Source organism: Aulonocara sp. 'chitande type north' Nkhata Bay, linkage group LG17 (genome assembly GCF_057382095.1).
Source record: "Aulonocara sp. 'chitande type north' Nkhata Bay isolate Kocher_YH1m ecotype deep benthic linkage group LG17, A_spYH_male_GT1.1, whole genome shotgun sequence".
Lineage (NCBI taxonomy): Eukaryota > Metazoa > Chordata > Actinopteri > Cichliformes > Cichlidae > Aulonocara > Aulonocara sp. 'chitande type north' Nkhata Bay.
Window position 1 is genome coordinate 11,096,812 of NC_141360.1, and position 15,931 is coordinate 11,112,742.

At 42.1% G+C, this 15,931-nt stretch overlaps 2 protein-coding genes across 7 annotated transcripts in view; one reads left to right on the plus strand and one right to left on the minus strand.

Annotated features, from left to right (window-relative positions):
* bcar3 (BCAR3 adaptor protein, NSP family member) overlaps positions 1-10,940 on the plus strand; it is an 86,153-nt gene extending 75,213 nt beyond the window's left edge. For all 4 annotated transcript variants that reach the window (XM_086269141.1, XM_086269142.1, XM_086269143.1 and 1 more), the window contains 9 exons: positions 105-205; positions 1,148-1,282; positions 2,779-3,003; positions 3,149-3,771; positions 5,882-5,997; positions 6,623-6,794; positions 7,070-7,181; positions 8,373-8,576; positions 8,680-10,940. In XM_086269141.1, coding sequence (XP_086125267.1) covers positions 105-205; positions 1,148-1,282; positions 2,779-3,003; positions 3,149-3,771; positions 5,882-5,997; positions 6,623-6,794; positions 7,070-7,181; positions 8,373-8,576; positions 8,680-8,858 — 1,867 coding nt within the window. In that variant the 3' untranslated portion in view covers positions 8,859-10,940. The remainder of the gene's footprint in view (positions 1-104; positions 206-1,147; positions 1,283-2,778; positions 3,004-3,148; positions 3,772-5,881; positions 5,998-6,622; positions 6,795-7,069; positions 7,182-8,372; positions 8,577-8,679) is intronic.
* The window catches only part of fnbp1l (formin binding protein 1-like), a 53,484-nt gene continuing 48,252 nt past the window's right edge, over positions 10,700-15,931 (minus strand). For 2 of the 3 annotated variants that reach the window (XM_086269150.1, XM_086269148.1), the window contains one exon: positions 10,700-15,858. In XM_086269150.1, the coding sequence (XP_086125276.1) occupies positions 15,718-15,858 (141 nt within the window). In that variant the 3' untranslated portion in view covers positions 10,700-15,717. The remainder of the gene's footprint in view (positions 15,859-15,931) is intronic. The other variant, XM_086269149.1, reaches the window with a different exon arrangement.

A 15,931-nucleotide genomic window follows, 5' to 3' on the forward strand; every position in this document is an offset into this window, starting at 1 on the left:
TACTAATGGTACCTTTTTATTATTATATTGGAAATATTTGTAAGAGGTTTATCCGATGCCCATGTGTGAGTGGGATGTTTTTATCGCCCTTCCTCCTCTTTCAGGTTGAAGGATCGCTGCGGCAGCCAACCAGCAAGTCTCAATCAAGTCCAGGAGCGGCGACACCCACTCAAGGCGCACCAATCAGAAAGCTTCCTTCCTCTTGGTAAGTAAAAGCTAGGAGGTTCTGAAAAGCTGTGTGACCTTTGAGGAGAGGCTGAAAGTTTTTATTATAATTACACATCTGTATAATAAACACTCAGAGAGAGCTGAGTGTAAAAGCGAAGCTGTCGATTTACCACTCGACCCAAACTCCTCAGCTCTGGTAGAGACCGAAAGAATGAGGTCATGGACACGAGCAGCAGAAAGGAACTTTCTCCAAAGGGCAGCCGTGCTCTCTGTAAGTCAGAGGTCAGCAACCTGCAGCTCACGAGCCACGGATTAGGATTACATCTCTCCAATTAACTCTAAAAAGTTTAATACATAAACTATATGTACTAATTTATGCTCTTCCAATTACATCTGTTATACACTCGCATCCACAGTCACACGTGTCTGCCGGTTGTTTTGGGGGGTTTTTCTCGCCACCGCTCCTCCACATCAAAAGGAGCCCATTGAGGTGGTTTGAGTGTCTGACAAGGATGCCTCCTAAGTGAGGTGTTTGGGGCATGTTCTGCTGGGAGGATGTCTCAGGGCAGGACGTCCAGACATGCTGCAGAGATGATAAGCTAGAGGGGGTCTGGGGAGAGAGCGGTCTGGGTTTCTCTGCTTAGGCTGCTGCCTCCATGAATCGGTTAAGTGGAAGAAAATGAGATTAATAGATCTTAGTGGCTTGAAGTATTTTGAATCCTTTATTTTTCTCTGTATCTGTTGTATCTAATTTTTACAAACTGATCTAATGTATATGAGACCTCAAAAACAAAAGTGGGAATTCTAATCAACTCAGTGCCTTTTTTTAAAAATTATTTCCTTTCCTCCCCACCTCCACCTCATCTTTTCCTTTTTTTTTGTAACCTTTTTTTTAAATTTATTTCTATTTACCCACTGTCTCATTATCTTCTCTTTCATCTCTTTAACTCCATCTTCTGTAATTTTGTTCCGTCTTCAGGATCCAAACCGCAGCCCCTGCAGACACCTGACTCGCTCCTTCCCAGCCCAAACTCCAAGTCGCCGGTGTTTCGGACAGGCAGCGAGCCACTGCTGAGCCCCTCTTTCCCACGGAAATCAGCAGAGCCTCTAGCAGGTATACAAATATTTTGGTGGAGAAGAACCAGCAGTATACAGATGAGTTTCTTCAGCGATCATTGCGTTTATACAGACGAATCCCTGAAGACTTTTACGTATAGTGGTTCATATAATAGAAAATGGTAAATGGCCTGTATTTGTACAGTGCTTTACTAGTCCCTAAGGACCCCAAAGCGCTTTACACATTCAGTCATTCGCCCATTCACACACATTCACACACTGGTGATGGCAAGCTACATTGTAGCCACAGCCACCCTGGGGCGCACTGACAGAGGCGAGGCTGCCGGACACTGGCGCCACCGGGCCCTCTGACCACCACCAGTAAGCAACGGGTGAAGTGTCTTGCCCAAGGACACAACGACCGAGACTGTCGAAGCCGGGGCTCGAACCAGCAACCTTCCGATTACAAGACGAACTGACAATTCTTGAGCCACGATCGCCCCTAATAGAGTCTATTAAGCCTAACAATTGCAAGACATGTGATACAAATAGGTGTTTGGCTTTATTTGTAGTATTACTGTCCTCTTTATCAGTATTAACTTTTAATGTTAACTGTAAAATAGATTAAAATAGATTTGCTTGGTCATAGTGCATAAAATGTACAGTATAGAGCAGCACTCATGCTAGACACAGAGCTACAAACAGAACAATTGAGAAAAAACTGCAATTAACAAAAGCAGCCTGAGCGCCCACAGCTCTGCCAAGACTAAAAGTTCCCTATACAGGTTGTATAAATCAAGTCCCAAAGGACAAGGATGGCCTGATCCAGGGATTGAGTTTGATATTTTGTTGAGAACATCATGATGATGTCTCCAATTTTTGTTTTGGTATGAATTTATAAAGATTAGATGCAAGATGACAAGTTTGCCCTGCGTCATAATGACGGTTTATGGACAAATCCAAAATGTACTGACTTCTAAATGTTGGTACTTTTCACCTCTTTCTTTATTTTTAATCCTGCAAACAAAACCACTTTATCACTTTGATGGAGGAAAAAATGACAAGAATAGCAATCGAGGATGAAATAAAGTAGCCTTGGTCCAGGCATCTGAACGGTATAGAAATAATGAAGCTAAACAAAGTGGCAGTTTGGACTGATTATCAGGCTAAAAATAACTGTGTGGTGCTTGCTAGGAGCCAATAAAAGCCCACGTGGGGGTTTTAAAATTAATCAGCCGTTGTGCCTTCCTAAGTATGTGGGTGTAATATAATACACTCTCCCTGGCTGCTCCTGCCATTGCTTGAATGTTAGACAATGAATTTTCCTCCTGTTCTGCTGGGGCTCTGTGCTCTAATTCACAATCTGATAATATAGCTGAAATCTGAGTGTGATGCATGCTTTTCATTGTATTTGAATTTAAATAATAATATCTTTAACATGTTAAAAAGTCAGAGGGGTTGTAATATTAGATACTTAAAAATGTTCCAAGTCTTTATATGTATAAAAGCCAAAACAGCTTTTGTGTAACTTTTACGGCACTCGTGTTCCTCCAGGCCAAGCGATCCGGGGCTCTGACAGCCAGCTGTGTCCTAAACCGCCTCCCAAACCCAGCAAGGTTCCTCTGGCTAGGCTGGCTCACTCCTCTTGTCCTCAGGCTAGAGTTCCCTCCTCCAGCTCCTCAAACCTCACAGACACCTCCTGTGTCTCTCCCAGACTGGCTGCACCTCCACAGGAGCCCAGACGTGTAGAAACCCCTGATTCTTCCTGGGCGGGTGGAGGTATCCTTTTATTTTATATATCTTTTTTAAATATATTTATGCAAAGTTATTTGATTATTATTGGATGGTAAACATCTGTTTACATCAATATTGACTTTTATTTTCAAATGCAACATTATAGATGGATGTGTTTGTTATTCCACAGCCACTGCAGGCCCTCCTGTTCCTCCAGTGAAGCCCCTGAAATTGCAACATCTACGGCTGCCTGCAGACTCCTGCTGCTCCTCTGGGTCTCTAGTTTCACCTGCTGATGCTGCTAAGTGTCCCGATTCAGAGACAATAACAGGACAGGGTGAAAGACTGCAGCCCAGCCCTGCAGACCTGAGGTCCTGCAGCCCTCTGGAGTGGGAATCGTCAAACTCTGCTAACCCCATCACAGAGCACAGCCGTGAAGCTCAGCTAACACTCTGCAGCTATGTGGAGAGACTGAAGAGAGAAGGGGAGATGGGGAAAGAGGAGGAGGAGGTGTCAGGAGACAGAAGCTCCTACCATCATGCTATCGCAGCCTTGGAAAACACCAGTGAAGAAGAGGATGAAGATGCAGGGAAAGACGAGGAGAAGGATAAGAGGAGGAAAAAAGAGAGGAGTAGTTTTCAGCGGCCTGTCATAGAGACGGAGTCCATGTTCAGGCCAGCAGAGTTCGACTCGCGACTTCTGCCTCTAGAAAACAAACCACTGGAGATGGCGGTTCTGAAGAGAGCAAAGGAGCTGGTGCTCAGCCACAATCACCACAGCCTAGCCAGACACCTGCTGATGGCTGACTGCCAGGTATACATACACTCTCTCTAAACCTAAATATAACAACCGTAATTTATTTTTCACATGGTTATATCCTCCTCTGCAAAGTCATTATCTTTCGTCTTCCTGATTTTTTTTCTTTTTATAGACTGATTTTCTGGATGCTTTAGAGCTTTTCTTTTTTTAATTAGTTAGTTGGTCGTGACTACTACATATATATATATATATATATATATATATATATATATATATATATATATATAAAAACAAAAACAAAGGAAGCTTGTTATGAAACAACTACTTAAGTAGAAAGTGAGCAGTGAAGAAGAAGGAAAATAAAAGAATATTTCTATTTTCTGTTGCCTGCGTTGTTGACTGTGAGTAGGGAAGAGGTTAAAGTGGGATTGAGCGTGTGGTGAAACTCTAACATCAGCTGTCGTCGCTCAGCGTGGAGAAAAGAATCACAATTTCTATTGAGGGCTGCAGTGAGTTTCTTTGTGTACAGGCTGTGATCAGCTGATCTGGGCTACTGCTCTGAGGTTTACTGCCCTTTGTGGATTTACACACCTCAATTTAAGATGTAAGCAGATGTTTTATGAGTTGTCCTGTTCCATCCTCTACACTGTTTGTACTGTCTTTATATTAGACAGTATAAAGTTGGTGAAGGTGGAATTTGATGAATGAATCTCAGCATCATTAGCTTAACTTCAAATTCATCTGTGCTGTACCTGATATAATCTAACTCTGACCATGAAACACAGCCACTGTGCACCAGTCACACACTGCTCTTTACTTTTAATCCATCACAGTACAGCAAACTAACCTGTTTTTATCTTCACTACCTGCAGAGGATCTTCATCCAATTCTTAAAAAACAGTCTGCCTCAGTTTGATTAGCAGTAGTTTCGCATTATGATAAAGCGTAATGTGACATGTGCACACATAATATTTGGGTTAAAACATGAGGATTTATATTAAAGCTTTTCCAGTATATCAAATCCCACTGAGCATGCTTACCTTTACATCTAACCTGTTCTTCCTCTCCTGTCCTGTCTTTCTTATCTTTCTCCATCTCTGGGTGAGCTCTTTCTTTTCTCTCCTTGTGAAATACAGCAGCTGGACCTTTAGCTAGCAACACACTGTGCAACAAACTGCACACAAGCAGTTTGTGTGCTTGCTGATGTTTGTTAAGCTGATAGAATTATTTAAAAAAGATACTCGTTTTGCTCCTCTCACTCTTCGTTCTTCCTTTGTAGCACTTGTGCACACCTGCAGTCGTTCTGGTGTCGTGCCCAAAAAGCACAAAACAAAAAAACTCACCCCAAAACACCAGCCCACTTTAATTCCCGACTATGGTACATGATTTTACCTCTTTCGTCTTTTTATACAACCTCGTGATTAATACACAAACAGAATTGTCTTTCACGTGTTACTGTTTAGGCTCAAATTGGTTTGATGGAGTGACGTAAAAAAAGGTTTGCCTCACACCTCAAAATGCATCAAACCAATAGTAACGAGCCTGTTTTGAAAATGTAAGGAGAAGAAAGTACAGATTTTTATTTAAGAGAGTAAAAATAAAAAGTTGTCAGAAAGATAAATAGTCAAGATACCTGAAAATTCTACTGAAGTACAGAAACTAAGTATTTGTACTTCATTACTTCCCACCTCTGGCAGTAACTGATGATAGTAAATGTACTAGTGCTGCAAAGACCCGGTATGATTCATTGTTAATAATAACATATCAGAAAGTGCTGCAAACAGCATCACCGTGCTGGGAAAATGAAAACTGACACTGACGCGTGCATTTAATCTGCAGGTAAACATGTTTACTGCTGCTGTGACACACAGATCCTCTCTGTGTGTGTGTGTGTGTGTGTGTGTGTGTGTGTGTGTGTGTGTGTGTGTGTGTGTGTGTGTGTGTGTGTGTGTGTTTGTGCACTATAGAGAATTAGATTTCCACCCTGCACCTGATGCTGCTGCTGCAGAACAAAAATGATCTTCATGATGCAGAGACACAACCAAATAAAATGTTTTGCCTCATCCAAACACATGCGCTAGGCACATCCAATGAAGCAGGGTGACAAACTATAACAGAAAACTGTTCTAACAGCTACTTGTAAAATTTCTTTTCTTCCCACCAGGTTGCCAGGATACTGGGAGTGACTCCAGAGCTTAAAGGTCAAATGGGCGTGTCCTCCGGTCTGGAGCTGGTGACATTGCCGCACGGTCGTCAGCTGAGGCTGGACCTGATGGAAAGGTAAATACACTGTATTGGTTAGCTCTTTTGGGGTAGTAGCAGACACAATTCAATTCTCTTCTGTTTTGATTGTATAGAACCAAATCACAACAGCAGCCGCCTCAAGGGGCTCTATACTTTAAGATAAAGATCCTACAATAAAACAGTCAAATGACCCAGTACGAGCAAACACTTGGCGACACTGGCAAGCAAAAAGTCCCTTTTAACAGGAAGAAACCTCCAGCAGACTCAAGGAGGACAGCCATGACCAGTTCTGGGTGAGGGGAGGAAGACAGGACAAAGACGAGATGTGGGCGAGAGCCAGAGATTAATAACAACTAATGATTAATTGCAGAGAGGTGTATAAAGACATGGAGAGTGATGAACAAAGCTCAGTGCATCATGAGAAGCCCGCAGCATGACTAAGGGACTAGTTGTTAGAAGTTTGAACTGAAGCTGATATACCACCATTAAACATGGTGGTATATCAGTATATCGTACAGGGGAACCCATCGTGGAACTCGCCCCTCCAGGCAGTGAGGTCTGTAGTTAGACTACTGCACCGCTGGACGATCAGATAAGGAACAAAAGACATTGCTGTTGGGGGCTGTTTGTAATCCACCCATCTCCTCCATCTGTCTCCTAGGCACCACACCATGGCAATAGCTGTTGCTGTGGATATTCTGGGATGTACGGGTAGCGTGGAGGAGCGGGCTTCCACTTTAAATCGCCTCATTCTGGTTGCTATAGAGCTGAAGGACACGGTTGGGGACCTGTTTGCTTTCACAGCCCTGATGAAAGCTCTGGACCTGCCTCAGGTAATGAATGCCTAGCCCTAAACCCTAAGCATAACCCAATCGTAACAATGACACTAAAGCCACATTTTGAGTCTCAAAAATGCCTTCAAACTTGCGGGAACTGGATTTTGGTCCCCATAAATTTAGTAAACTTCCAATTTATGGTCCCCACAATGATATGAATAGACACACACACGAATATGACAACTAAAATCTCTCTATCATGTAAAAAAACAAAAAGGAGAGATTTAATTGTAGTTTGAAACTCTTAAAGTTGATGTTTGTTGTTGATGTAGATCAGTCGTTTGGAGGAAACATGGACGACTCTACGAAGGAATTTCACACAGACCGCTATCAGCTACGAGAAAACACTCAAGCCTTTCTACAAGAATCTGTACGAAGGCACCGGTAAGAGGACAAACACAGCCTATAGCCACTGATAACAGCTTAAATATATAATATGTATTATTTCCCAAAAAGAGAAAAGAAATTACATCAAATCATCATTTAGACTTACAGGAAGTGTGAGGCTGTGTTTTTGGGACTCTCTGAAAATGTAGCATCCAGGTTACATGGTCTCCATCTCTGTGTTAGTCAGGGCTGTATTAAGGGTATCGAGGATGTGCATGTCACTTAGAATCCAGACACCACACGACTGACTTCATAGTTTTCATCAACAACCTTTGTTTTTCCTGGTGAAAGTAAGATGATGAGCAGGTCTGGACTGGGACAAAAGATTGCCACGGCATTTTTGCTCCAGGCAGCCCACCTCACTCTCCGCTAGCAACAGCAGCCTCCTGTGACTGTGAGGGTTGTTGTTGATGCTACTGTTAACGGTACAGCAGCAGCAGCCCGATAACTAAGGTGTCAGCTAATTTGACACATTTTGGTGCATATGTTTTTGCTTTATTTTTATTTTTCTCTCTTAGTTTTGCCCCTAAATCTTTTCACTTTTCTTTGGCCAGCAACCAATTCTTCCACACTTAACTTTAATCTGCATGAACACACAGGGAAGGTAGGGGAAGGGCCGGTTGCCAAGTTGATCGTAGCCTGTATGACTATATCGAAAAGAACAAAATGTATATATTATAACAACAAACATGTCGTGTTCGAAGTCACTTAAATAACCTCGCTTCCCCATTTTAAAGTTCAAATTAAACTTCAGCAGGTCGCCTTGACCACGTCTACATGACTAAATGCATCAAGTTGCTGCCATGTGATTGGCTGATTAGACATTTGTGTAAAGGAGCAGTTGAACAGGTGTGCCTGATACAGTTGCTGGTGAATGTGAGAATTTGGATGATAGCATTACTGTAATTTAAAATATATATATCCTATTGTTCATAAATGAAACATCATCAAATAAATTGAGTATATTTTGTTTCGTCTTTTTAATAAAATACATGGGGTAAGTAGATCCTAAGCATTGTCTTATAAAAGGGTTACTGTTGCTATAAAAAACCCTTTTGTTCAAATTCAGCCAGTAAGGATGAACATTGCATTATTTTTTTTTCTATATTTACAGTTTAAAAAAAGCAAAAGTCAGTGTTTATGTTTTTTATGGCGCTCATAAACTCTACTAACCTCACTCTGCTGCAGCCTCCTCTCCTCCGGTGGTCTGTGTGCCCCTCCTCCTGCCATTCCTCACGCTGATGGAGCGTCCTTCAATTGCACCTGACGGGGTGGAGCTCTGGGAGACCAGCGACCAGGGCTGTGACATCATGCTGCGCCACCTGGAGGCTGCACGCAACGTTGCACGCAATGCGCACGGCTACACTGCCAATGCACAGAAGATCTTACAAGGTAAACACCAGAAGAGTCCACCAAATTCTACCAAAAACGGGCGTTACGTGTTCCTTTAAAAACAAATGAATAAATAAAATCCACCTGTGTGTTTGTTCTTTAGGGTTTCAGTGTGACGACGATCTGCTCGAAGTTTTTAAGACAGACTTTCAGCTGCGACTGCTCTGGGGAAGTCGCGGAGCTACGGTCAACCAATCAGATCGCTACCACAAATTCAACCTCATCCTCACTGCGTTGTCACGGAAACTGGAGCCTCCATCTACAACACCAACCATAATCTGACTTCTTCTACGCGAACACAGCAGAACAGAAAAGACAGGAAGTGATTAGTGAGCCAATCAGGATCATCAGGAGGATCACTGTTCTCTGAAGGCGCTCAGCAGCACAGCAGGCGGGAACGTTCACCTTCAGGTCAATGTGCTCTGATGGAATGTGAACCAAAGCCGGGCTCATTTCATTCATGAAAAGCTTCAGAACATCTGTGAAAACTGAACTCCTTTTTTTCAGTCCAGATGTTCACTGTCCCGTCAGGTCAGCTTTAATTATGTAGCCCAATATTACACATCCCAGGTTTGCCTGATGGCTTTTTAGAGTGAAACAGCTTCTGATTCCCTTTGTCTGAGAAAAGGATTAAGGGGAATAAATACAAATTTTAGGAAGGAGAAAGAATGAATTTACAGTACGGACAATCACCAGAAAAAAACCTTTACAGCTAAGTAGTTTCAGTCAAATAAAACACTGGAAAGCTCAAAAAATATTACCGCTGTCATGACACACTAGACTGAAAAGTGATGTCTGCACCCAAACCCCTCAGACACATCTCGCTTTTAACTTTTTTAATCAGACTGATGCAGTGGAAGCTATTTCAGGAAGTGATGTGAACACTGATCCACTTTTAAATTGATAAGTTAATATCACATGGTTGTGTTTAACTTTGCAACAGTGGATTTGAGACTAACTTAGGTAAACTGATTCATACTCATTCATGTTCATTCATTTTCAGTGGAACAGCTGTCCATCGTTTCCAGCTGTTTTAGTCGGTCTATATCACTGTTTTGAAAATCAGGGTGTAGAGGGGGTAACAAGAAAAGGGTCTGTGTACTGTCTGTACACAAATCACTTGTGCGTCTAATTAGAATGACTGATGAGCAGCAGCACGGTGGTGCGGGTGTCATCTCACAGCAGGTGGGCCTTTGCGTGTGGAGTTTGCATGATCTCCCTGTGCTTGCATGGGTTTCCTTGCACAGTCCCAAGACATGCACTTCAGGTGAAATGGTCTTTCTACACTGACTGTAGGTGTGGTTGTCTCTCTGTGTTCAGGGTTTAAATGGCCTGGTAAAAAAATAAATAACGCCACATTGTCGTTCTCATACTGTACATTGCTCCAGCAGCTGTTTTTAGCCTTTGTCTGCAGTGCTCTCTTTAAGATGACTAACGTGTGTGTGTGTGTGTGGTCATTTCTGTCAGATGATGTTGCTCGATGTCGTCAGTGTACATTAGCAGGTTGAAAAATGTCACACCTGCGGCACCTGAACAAGTGATAGAGAAAAAGGACGGACGATTTCCAACAGTGTCAGAATTGTATTTTTGTTCTGTTTTCTGTTAGCCTCATTAGCTTTGCACTATTATGCTGGTATGTTACATAACAAATATATATAATAATCAGGGCACTTTAAATCTATGTGGCCATTTGCTACAAACACCGCTCACCCAGCAATAAAAGAGGTAAATATCTGAGATGATGAATTCTTCCACTCAGCAGGCGACAGAAGGAATCAGCAGGTAATCATTTTTTGCGAGCAGAAAGTCATGATCTGTGTGCCTGAGTAATGTGTTTGTACAGACACACACGCAGAAATAATGGAAATATGTTAATAAGCAAGACATTAAAGCTGTACATATTTAAAGCATGTTAATAATAGACTGTAAATACTTTCTGTAGATGACTGTTTAAGAAAAAAAAAACGTGCTGATAAATTTTAATGTTTATATTATTATGAACTACTGTGGTAAGATTAAATGCCATAAGCACGATCTGGAGAAGTTGAGCGTGTTACCATTGAATGTTTGCACTGTCATTGTTCTAAAATCTTCCACAAACTTCCACTGAAACAACTCCACTTCTTTTCAATGCTGCTTATTTTATTAGAACAATATTCTGAGAGAAGAAAAAAAGCATTTTGTTCACAAAGTGTCCAAAGACATTCAAAGTAAAAAGATGTGCACAACAATACGAAAAGAGAAGTACTGCAATTGGTTACAACATGGTAGAAACACAGATTTACATGTTAACATCCTGCTAAAGCACCTTGTACCTGCTGTTCTTGTATTTCTTTCTGATTTTAAATAAAAAGTTTAAACAGCTGGAAAGTATCTTTACATGGTTGCTGGATACAAAGTTTCCACAGGACAAAAACAGGAATGTGGAGAACATGTGGTTTTTGCTGGGTAGTGAACAGCACCACGCTCACAGTGTTATTAAAAAACAAACCGTTTGTACATAAAACTTACTGCAGATTTAGTATAGCGTCAAAGCTCAATTGTTATTTAGTACTTTTGCATTATATTCAGAGTTACAGCACAGTGTCCATTAGAATACACAGTTTTATGCATATATTTGGAGTCTGGTGTGTTTTCTCACTTGCAAACTGCTGCATCACTCAGCAGCTCTATAGGGACGGCACGCTCCAAACGGGCCTTGAGCCAAACCAAAGTGTAGCAGTCGCATATAAAGCATCACATCTAGTTAAGGGTTTGCATGAAATGCTCACCATTCTAAATGCTCTGCAACATAAATGTCAGCAAAATTTTAATCGTATTCCTGTTGGAAGTTTATCACACTCACAACATGATTTCGATGTCTGACAATAATGGCCTGAAGGTTATGGTGGGGTAAGTTTGAATGCTGAAACAATCAGTGGAACATTCAAGCTTCTCATATGTGAAGCTAACTGGAAGTCATATCTTGCAGTTTGTTGCAACTCGTTCATAATTGTTACACTTGACTGTCCGGCGATTAAAAACTATTTGCTGTGGTCTTCACTGCTTTAAAGCAGAAACTGGATGACCTGATATGACTGCATTAACACTGGAACAAAAAGTCATATGTACACATAAGAAAAATCACTGATGAAGCTTGGTGACGTCTTTGCAAATCAAATCAAATGTACACTGAACAAGTCCTGGAAGTATCAGTTGTAGTCCTAGATGAAGAGGGCGGGGCGAAAAGTTCAAGTAACAACATCTACAGCATTGTTCTGCACGGTTCACAGCTTCATCAAAGAAACATAGATTACAACGAAAGCATGGCCACCTGCTGTTTACACTTACGTCACGTGAGATGAATCGTTGGCGGCTTTTTACGTTAAGTAGTAGGTGTATAATTTTGTTAGTCTAACAGAAGATCAAGTGGGCCATTAAAAAAAAAAACTAACTGGTGAATGAATTCAAAGACTACAAAATCATGCACAAAAAAAAAAGCCTCTTTGCTCAAAATGAGATACAAAAAGAGTATAAAACAGTCAAGAGAAATTACTCACGCTTATTTGTTTGGTTTCTCACGTCTGCACAGGGGTCAGTTCACGTGTCTCTCACCTTCATTCATTCATTCATCTAGTCACTGTTTGTCAGATTTAAATGCTGTAGTACTTTCGGACAAAGTGCATCGGTTCAATTCAAAACATGTCTCTCATAAAAATGGCCGATAAACCTAAAAACAATCACCACGGAAACACATTCAACATGACAGATGTTAATATGTACAAATCATTCAATGGTTAAAAACTAACAAAAACGCACATGTGCACAAATTAACATGTTCACATGTATGGAAAGCCTATTAAGCCGGGGGGCAGGGAGGGGACAAAAAACTCATTGGTATGTGTAAATGTTTGGCCTTCCGTACACGAGTACATGTCGCTGATGCATGCGTGCTTGTCATCACATTCACATGTACAACCTATTAAATGGGAAACCTCTTCAGTCGCCCGATAGAGGTCAGGTCAGCCCAGTTGGCCGATGGGAGATGTAGTCAGGCGGAAAAGCAGACGCATCGTTTTATGCTTGTGAGAAAAATCCATCCACAGGAAAACAAGGTGAAGTTTTAAGGCAGTCTTAATTGCAAAGACACCGGAGCTCCTCCTCCTCTTTCTTAGTTTGGTGTTCAGGCACAGTCCGGAGCGAGCAGAGCTGTGGTTTGGTGAGGGAAGGCCGCCATCTGCTGGTCAACTGGTGGAATCGCAACCCAACGAGGAAAAGGAGAAGAAAGAAAAACGGAAAGAGGGGAGAGAGGGCCTGTATTTCCCCGATAGTCCTGCTATCTGTCTAATGAGCCGCACGGAGACATTAAACCGAACAAAATCCCATTCATGCTGGAACATCATGGCATTCGACACACACAGAGCTGGAGTCACATATGCACAGTCACAGGTGGAAGGAAAGAAAGAAAACTCGCACAGGATCATAGCTGAGACACATTTATGACACATTTTTTTTTTTTTAAAAAACAAACAAAAACCCCACATGTGACTGTAAGAGAGTGAAGGCAGGCAACGAGGAGCAGAGTGGCTCAGGCAGGCAGACACCAACACAGCACAGATAAGGATGAGGAGTGAGCAGGAGCAGGACAGGACTGACTGTTGTTAGTGGCAGCAAATGCTGGATGAGCACCTGACCCTGAAAGATAAGAAAACCCTGGCGTGGACTCTGACGTCTGCTGTTATTTTTAATTTATTTATTTAAATCTTGCCACAAGCTGGACGCAAAGTCTGGGAGAAAGTGTGTGTATGTGTGTGTGTGTGAGAGAGATACACTTTAAAAAATATGGTGAGAAATTTTTAAATAAATAAACCAGCAAGGTGGGAACAAGTTGTACTTGTGGGGCACTTATAAAAAACAACTTTGTTATTATAGGAGAAAAATTTTAAGACTTGCCCCCAAACAGTGTGTCCAGCAGATACAGAGAGTAATGTAATTTATAGAAGGGATAAGCTGATATTTAACACTAAAAGATAAATTCAAGAAATGTAAAACTAATCAGTTTATTAGGTTCACCAAGCAGAAGTGGTCCTAACCTACCTTTAAAATCCATTTCTTATATTTAGTCACATTTGTACGTGATACAGGTGACCCATCGATACAAGGTCAGAACCGGGCAGCTCGACATAAAGGCCCACAAAGTGAGCAGCGTGGCACAGAAATAAAAGATCGATGCTCAGATTTTACTGAAGCTGCTTATGATGGTTTAACAGGAAGTAGTTGGTAAAATCCGGAGCTTTCTGTAGTTTCAACATAAAGTCTTTACAATTCTCACTTAATGTCAGGACTGCATGCAGCTGAGCTTGGTGTAGCTAATAAACTGCTGTGGTTGCTACTTCCTACCCTGAAAGACAAAAATGGTCCACAGCTCAGAGGTCAGTTTGGATCTCATGTGAAGATATTAAATCCTTTATTGCTTGTTCGTGGCTTTGGCATCATCTCTTCTACCTCCCTCCTCTGAAAGCCCAGAATGCTTTGCTGCTTATGGACACGTGAGCATGCAGACATGCAAACCTCCCCGGCAGCTCGCCTAATCTCCGACCTCCTCCACCTCCCTCTCTCCCTTTTCCGCTCTCTCTCTTTCTTAGTCACCCTCCCCAGCACCAATAATCAGCAATCAGCACGAGCCCTCCACCAGCCAATCAAACCGCCCGGCCACTCTGCGGCCCCTCAGGAACCTGCAGTCACATAGAGGAGAAGAGACCGTTAACAGAAAAGCACACACGAGCTGAACCTGCTCACACTCAGCTCAAGTTGAGGATGCTCGCGTTTCGGACACAGTAGAAAAGTTCAAATGGCGAATGGAAATGAAGGATGATGTGGCGCCCTTTGCTGCGATAAACACTCTTCAGACACGACTTGCTTCAGCTTGCACAGACGCCGTTAATACCTGCGCTGCTTGGTTTTTATCCTCATGGATAGCGGTGGAAACACTGAGGGTCAGGCCAGGTTTCAATCAGTGACTCAAACAACAAACCAGGTCTACACATCTTAGTCTCCTGGGCCTAAAAAAGCTCTATAACCGGTTTAAAAACAATTAGGCTCACTAACTGCAACTCTTAATTTGTGTTGATCCTACATAAGACCCTCTGATAGAATTATAGCACATAAAAGCGCTATCCTGATTCAAAAAGGACAAAACAGTGACTAATAATTTTAATTTACTGCTTTGCTTTGCTACAAACTACAGCCTTTAATTTAAAAAAAAGATACATTATTCATTGTGGTCTGTTGTCTCAGTTAGTCCTAATCTAAAAGGCTGGACTGGACTGAAAGTTTACAGAATGTGGGTGTTCAAGCATCCTTCAATAACCTGAGAATTTGACCCACATGAGGAACAAGAATTCCTGCCTCGTCTGATGAACATGCACCAGAGCAGGCGACTCCTGTAACAACATGCACTGCCCACTCTGCAAAACTAATAGGTAGAGATTTTATCCAGATCCTTTACAGAGATAACTGATAAATCGGCATTACAATGGCACAAAAATGCGCGCACACGCGCGCACGCGCGCACACACACACACACACACACACACACACACACACACACACACACACACACACACACACACACACACACACACACAAATCAGACAGAAAGGCAAAGTAAATGCAGCATATTTCATTTCAATAAACACAGACATGTCAAGAGCTTAAAATCAAGAATTTGATCATCTCCAGTTAAAAATAACATAGACAGTAAAATAATTAGAATACATGTTAAAATAAAAATAAAGTCTTTCTAACGTATAATATAAAACAATCTTAATTCATTTGATCTAGGAGAAGAGGTGTAGCTTACATACAGCGGTGGATGCGCACACGAATGCCTCATATATTACACACAAATCGCTCAGACACCGCACGATGCGTCCTTCCTGTTTGTGCTTAGAAACATCGCAGGTATGAGAGGAAGACGAGTGATTATGGGGTTAAAAGAATGAGCGGGCGTGCAGGATGAAGGGATGGGATGGAAACGAGGCAAACAAGACGACAGGAGTCCATGCAGATGTTTCACAGTGATGTCTCTTTTCCTTTTAGTGGTGTTACACTGAGAAGCAGGCAGACATGGAGAGCATGACAGACAGAGGACAGCGGAGCCTCAGATGTAGGTGACGGCACCTTTGCTGTTTTTCTCCAGCGTGATTTCTACGTAGGAAGTGGGAACGTAGCCCTCCTCCCCGCTCTGCTTCCTCGCCCGCGTCCACCCGTCACCTTTGTCCTCCTCGATGATGTACAACACCTGCGGGCAGGCAGACAGTCAGGACGTCACGCTCTCCCACGACTCACCGGAGACGAGTTTTCAAATTGCACCA